Raw genomic sequence first — 6266 nt, 5'->3', positions numbered from 1 at the left:
CCGGCACCACCGGAACTTTGTTCCGAGCGGTTTCCTTCTGGCTCTGCCCTGCCGCCCTCCCGTTGGCACCCGGCCCGAGGCACAGCCCACAGCCGGCCTGGCTGCGGCTGCCGTGCGGCTCCGGTTCCCGGCGGTAAGTCGCCTTCTCTCCCCTCCTTGACCCGCCGTCGGGTGCCGTGGTTGTGGCCCCCGAATGCGTCTCTTTGTGGTGCCGGCGCGGGCAACGGAATCCCAAAAGCAGCTGTCCCCGCTGTGCCCAGCTGCCCTGGGGTTTCGTTACCCGCGCTGCCGCCCCTGCCTCGCCCCACAGCCAGAGCCGCTCACCCCACTCCAACCCCTCTATGGAACACCGGGATCACCGGTGTCTCTGGTGCTCCTATACCTCTAATGGCTAAATGCAGCAGCTCGCTTCCTAGGGACTAACCCACAGTGTGATGTGGGCACCCGTGAGGTGCTGCCACCCCCCCTGGCTCCCAGCAGGGATGACCCCCGGAGAGAGACGGCTTTGGAATGACACGATCACTCCCGCTGAGCGGGCAGCCACAGAGCCATCGGGGATGTCGTGTCTGTCCAAAGCTCTTTCGGCACCTCCGAGAGCCCCCCCGTGGCGCTGCTGGGCTGTGTGCTGCCTGTGGGACCTCCGGCTCCAGGGGATCCAGCCTGGACCCTGCCTGAGGGGTAACACAAGGTCTGACTGTGCTCGCAGTGCATCCCCCCCCGGCCGGGCAGGGGTCCCGGGTGGCTCCTGCCCTGCGGACAGTCAGCAGTTGGTCTGGTGTGAGCAGCGATTCTCAGATCACCTCTTGGCTGTGGGTGGTGCAGGGAGCACCCCGCCATGGCACGGCCCCACGGGGGGGACACGGCCGTGCCCCATAACGACCTGTTGCTGTGTTCCCAACAGAGCCCACGCAAGCACTGCCAGGATCTGCCCTCGCCATGGCCCCCCCCGTCCATGGGCACACGAGCCCTGGAGGAACCGGTTTGGGCCCTGTGGGCATAGCGCACCCCCCCCCCCCCCCCCACAGCCATGCTGATGGGGAGGGCAGGAAGGGAAGGGCAGGAGGGAGGTCCCCGGGACACGTGCTCCCTACTGCGGCCGCAGCAGGTTCGGTGCTTCCTGGATACCCGCTCCCCACCGGTGACCTGGGGCTGGGGCTGTGTCAGGGTCTGCCCATGTGCCCGGGTCAGAGCTGGCTTCGACTGCAGCCCCAAGGGGAGTACAGCCCCGCTGTGGGTGCGCTGTGCATGGCGCTGGGCAGCAGTGTGGGCGCACAGCTCTGCAGATGTCATCAAGACCGCAATGGAGTGATCTAATCGCTTCCACCTCCTTCCTGCTGGGGCTGATGAGTTTTGCTAATGTGAAGGGTGGGAGGGCAGCTCCATGCACCCATAGCTACTCATCCTCACTGCTCTTCACTGCGCAGAGCCTGGCTGCGGCATCAGACTGCACTGAGTGCGGTGCTCCTCAACCACCCTGTCACACCCCGGCGGGGCTCATGGGCGGCGAGGCTGAACCGGGAGCCTGGATGTGCCTCACACCCCTGGTCCATCCAGAGCTACCTGCCCACCTGTGGCTCCTTCAGTGCCTGCGGATGGGCAGGAGCCGCCCTGAGGAGGCCGAGGATCAACCCCTCGTCCCCAGTCCTGTGATCTCCCCGTGGCCTCCCCTCAGGAGCCGCCTCGGGCCGTGCTGTGGTGAAGCAGTGCCGGGGCCGTGCGGGGCTCCGCTGCCCGCCACACACATCATGGCGGCGCTGCGCTGCCAGCCGCACTCATCATGGCGGCCCCCAGCCCTCCCTACTCCCAAGATGGCCGCCGTGCTGAGTCCAGCCCACCCGCACCCAATATGGCCGCTCGGCAGCGCCGTACGCCACGCTCAACATGGCTGCCGCCAGTGACAGCCGGGGAGGGGTGGTGAGCAGGGAGGTGATGCCACTTCCGGCCGAGCGAGCGGTACTTCCGGCAGAGGTACCTGCCCGGTTTATAATGGAGTCGGCCGAGGTCCGGCCGGGGGTGGCGGTGACGCTGCGGGCGCTGAACGAGGCGCTGGGGCGGCCCGGAGCGCTGTGGGTGAAGGAGAGCAGCGCCCGCAACCTGCGGCACCGGGATTTCCTGGCGCCGCTGGCCGCGCTGCGTGCAGCCTTCCCGGGAGGGCAGGTACGCGGCGGCGGCGGGGGGGGGGGGGAGGGGGGAGGAGGGCACGGGCACGGTCACATGCGAGCGGAGGGATGACGTGCAGCCCTGTGGCCCAATAGGTGCCGGCGGACGTCTTGGAGCTCGTGACGTCACTCTGCGGCGCGGGAGTGCTGCCGGTGAGCAGCGCTCAGCAGACACCGGCGGGGTTGGAGGTGCGGCTGCAGCGACCCGAGGCGTTCCGGCGGCTGCTGCTGTGCTCCGGGCCGGGCCCTCCGCCCGCACCGGCCCCGGCCGTGGTGCTGCACTGCCCGGCCCTGCGCGGCCCCGGCGCCCCGCGGCCGCGACACCTCCGCCCGCTGCTGCTGGCCGATCACCTGGCGCAGCTGCTGCGCGCACAGGGGTGAGAGCCTGCCCCTCGCCCCGCACCGCCCCGCGGCACGGCCCCGCGCTGCCAGCGGTCGCCTCTGCCTCTCCCGCAGGGTCCACGTCCGCCTGGTGCCCGCGCTCTCGGAGGAGGGGCCCCAGGAAGTGCTGCGGCAGCTCCGCATTGACTGGCCCGCCGGCCCTGCCGACCCCGACCTCTCTGATGCCGTCTCGGCGTTGAAGCGAGGGCTGGCCCGGGCGCCTTGTGTCGCAGGTGGCGGGCAGGGGCCGGGCGCAGCCGCGCTGCCCGCGGATGTCATCTGTAAGGTGCAGCTGAAGGGCTTTGTGGAGCAGCAGGGCCTGGTGGGGTACGACCCCAATCTGGATGTGCTTCTGGGTGAGCTTCGGTACAGCAGCTCAGTGTGACAGTGAGGGGTGAAGGGCTATGAACAGGCTTGATCCCTTGTTTGCAGTTGGTTTTGTAGAAAATAAGAGGGTTTTAGTCCAAATTCCCTCCTCCTCTTACTCCCCTTTGACCTGGTTTGAGCCAGTGGTGCAGGATGTGGGATGGGGTGACCCCTTGTGTCCCGCTCTGAGTGTTCTTCATCCTTGCAGTGACAGAGGGGAAGCTGCGGTCTGTGGCTGAGCTGCAGCAAGCTGCTCTGCAATGCACAGTGAGTACCCCTTCAGCTCTGCAGGCCCCTGCTTGCCAGACATCCTCCTTGTCATGCAGCAGCAGTATGTGAGGTCCCCGCTGTGCTCTGCTACAGGCTGGAGGCCATGGGAGCTGCTGCAGCATCTTGCATGTGGTGAGTTGCGAGGAGGAATTCCAGCAGCAGCAGCTGGATCTGCTCTGGAGGATTCTGGATCCAGGACCTCACACAGCTTTACAGGTGAGGAGCCTACCGCTCTCCTCACCGTTGACTGCAGCATCCCCGTGCTCAGCTGGCCTCTCCTTCAGAGCCTGCAGTAGAGGAGCTTTAAGGTCCCTTCCAATCCAAACCATTCCATGATGATGACACAGCTGGAACAACCCTGGCTTTAGCCCAGGTCAGCACTGCATTTTGTGGAGCTTCAGAGCCTCTGACTGCTGCCCTGGCCTCTCTCTTTCAGAAATACCTCGTCTGTGGGTCAGTAAAGGTGACAAACACCTCATCACCCATTGGGGCAGACCAGTACCTCCAGTAAGTTGGTGTGTAGCAAGGTGTGTTGTCTCACCTGCCAAGGCTGCCTGTGCTCTGCCTGGCCCTGTGGAAACACAGGCAGCCACACTGAGCAAGCTGGTGAGCACAGAGAGTTCTGTGCAGTGCCTCTAGTCTGCTTTTTGTGGTCTCAGAGGACTGGAGGTGCTCAGCCCCAGCCCCAGTGTCCTCCTCCAGCAGTGCTGCTTCTGTCCCTCAGTGCTGGCTGTAGAAAAGGCAGCAGCAGGAGCTGGGTGCCGCAGTGGTGCAGGGTGGTATCCACCCTGGAGTGAGCTGTGTCTGTCTCTGTTCCTCCCAGGCTCCGAAAGCGCCAGATGTACGAAGCCTCCGTGATGAAGTACGGGGAGCTTGCACAAGGTGAGCACTGCAGCTCTACACACAGGTACTGCTCCATCCCCATCTCTGCTGCTCCTTTGAGTCCTCCCTCTCCCCTCCATGATGGACCCAGTGTTGATGGTGCCTGGGGGAAGGTGTGTAACCTGCCACAGCACAGAGCAGCACCTGCAGATGGGGCCAGGTCTGGTATGGTGGTACCCAGTTTCCCCTGGTGCTTCCTAGCCCTGGGAGAGGAGGTCCTGCCTAGGTGCTGGTGTGATGGTACAAGGGAATGGAGTGAGCTGTGCTGATGCCATCTGCGTTCTCCACAGATGAGGCCTGGACTGAGGTGATCGATACCCTCACAGCGGCTGCCATCAGGTTCGAGATGCTGAGCACTGCTCACCGCAGTCAGGTAGGACGGTGGTTTGCTTAGAGGCAACCCATGACATGCACAAAGCAGTGGTGCAGCCTGGATTATGACTCGGCTCTGCCCTCAGATCACACTGGACTTGCAGGACAGCAGCATCTCCACCAAGGGAACCAAGAGTGGTGCATTTGTGATGTACAACTGTGCCCGGCTGGCCACGCTCTTTGACACCTTCCAGCGAGCTGTGGAGCAGGGTGAGCATCACTTGCAGCCCTCACAGCCACTGTTGGGCTGTTCTTCATGCCTGAAGGCACGTGGCTCCTCCAGGCACAACAGCAGCTCCCCACCTTCTTTCCAGGCACGTACCCACCTCTGCCACCACCCTCTGAGCTGAACTTTTCCTGCCTCCGGGAAGAGGTGAGTGCTGAGAAGGGGAATGTGCAGACCAGCTCTGGTGATGCTGCTGGCTGCGAATATCCAGCCCTGTCTGACACAGTCCTTTCACAGGGCGAATGGCTCCTGCTCTTCAACTACCTCCTGCCCTTCCCAGAAGTCCTGCAGCAGGCAGCACAGCTGCCTGCACCCACCAAAGGGATCCGGATCACAGCCAACACAGAAGCAGTAAGTGCACATGGTATAGCACCCATGGGTGCTGCTCCAACAGTCCCAGCCCAGGGCAAGGCTAAATGCTGGCAGGGTGCTGCTCACCAGTGACGCAGGGGTAATGCCAAGGAGAGAGACTGCAGAACCCCTGGGATTGCTTCTGCTGTGCTTGGGGTGGAGAAGGGCCTAAGACTGGCTAGACCCCACTATACCAGCAGAAGCTCTGTCTTGCAGGTGTGCAAGTTCCTGATCCAGCTCAGCATGGATTTCAGCTCCTACTACAACCGGGTGCACGTCCTGGGGGTGAGTTGGGTGTTCCAGCCCTGCAGTCCTTCCTGGGGCTGCATTGCAGCTGTGGAGAACAGGGATTAGGGTGCCCACAGCACAGTGCAGCCCTGCACCAGCCCCTCAAGGGTGCAGACAAAGGGTGCAGAGGCAGCGGTGCCTCCAGGGCCAGCATGTTGAGGAGCCATACAGCCACCAGCCCCAAGTCACTGTCTTTGTCCCTGCAGGAGCCGTTCCCTCACCTCTTTGAGCAGATGTTTGCCCGTCTCCAGCTGCTGGCAGCGGTGCGGGATGTGTTCCACAGCGCGCTGGGTACGCTGCACCTCCCACCACTCAGCCAGATCTGAGCCACCCCTTGAAAGCCACATCACAGTGTGACAGGCATCAGTACACCCCACCACCACCGGGGAAGGACAAGGGCACGTTCATCCTGGCAGGGAGAGGGGCTGCCCCAATGTCAGACAGAGGGGTCAGGACATGACTCACCCCATGCAGTTTGGGGGTTTGGTTACATGGACATAGTGTGCCATATTCAACCAGCAGAAGGGAGGATGCTGGAGTGCCCTGCAGGCCAGACTGGGGCATACTGGGAGAACCAACACCAGGGACCAGGCACTAGAAAGCCAGGCACCAACTGTACTTCCCCCCACGCTGTTTACTGAAGGTGGCTCCATGCTGGCAGGGAGCTCCTGAGGCTCTCGGCTCCTGTTGAGCCCTGGGCCAGGCCCCGTCACTGAGGTCCAATACATTTGTTGCTGGACAAATGCTTGTGTGTCTGTGTGCATGTCTGAATAATAGACCACTCTGTCCCATGTGGGGCTGCAAAGTATCAGTGACCCTACTTGTGTCACTGCAGTCACCAGCACTGCAGGGTCAGGGCTGTCCCACTGGGCCCTGTCCAGAGAACACGAGCTGCAGCCTGCCACGTGCTGCACCATGGCCTGGTCTCAGCCTCCTGATGCTCTCAAGCTCCAAGGGCTCAGCATGCTACT

The 6266-nt window shown here is 63.3% G+C and overlaps 1 protein-coding gene across 1 annotated transcript; it reads left to right on the top strand.

The window, feature by feature from the left end:
* Positions 1-1666: 1666 nt before the first annotated feature.
* Positions 1667-6038, top strand: DALRD3 (DALR anticodon binding domain containing 3). The gene is made up of 13 exons (XM_034066530.1): positions 1667-2157; positions 2256-2536; positions 2616-2896; positions 3115-3173; positions 3270-3392; positions 3613-3683; positions 4000-4058; positions 4349-4431; positions 4517-4640; positions 4745-4803; positions 4894-5007; positions 5224-5292; positions 5502-6038. The coding sequence occupies exons 1-13, from the start codon at positions 1882-1884 to the stop codon at positions 5619-5621; spliced, it is 1719 nt and encodes a 572-aa protein (XP_033922421.1). The 5' UTR covers positions 1667-1881; the 3' UTR covers positions 5622-6038.
* The last annotated feature ends 228 nt before the right edge of the window (positions 6039-6266 follow it).

The sequence above is a fragment of the Melopsittacus undulatus genome, chromosome 9, assembly GCF_012275295.1.
Source record: "Melopsittacus undulatus isolate bMelUnd1 chromosome 9, bMelUnd1.mat.Z, whole genome shotgun sequence".
Lineage (NCBI taxonomy): Eukaryota > Metazoa > Chordata > Aves > Psittaciformes > Psittaculidae > Melopsittacus > Melopsittacus undulatus.
This window is presented reverse-complemented; position numbering and strand designations above follow the sequence as displayed.

Bases quoted from the DNA above. Each gene is read 5' to 3' on its own strand.
- DALRD3 (XM_034066530.1), top strand. From the start codon at position 1,882: ATGGCTGCCGCCAGTGACAGCCGGGGAGGGGTGGTGAGCAGGGAGGTG. The intron at 2,537-2,615 runs GTGAGAGCCTGC...CCTCTCCCGCAG, and splicing joins CAGCTGCTGCGCGCACAGGG to GGTCCACGTCCGCCTGGTGC. The intron at 4,804-4,893 runs GTGAGTGCTGAG...GTCCTTTCACAG, and splicing joins TTTCCTGCCTCCGGGAAGAG to GGCGAATGGCTCCTGCTCTT.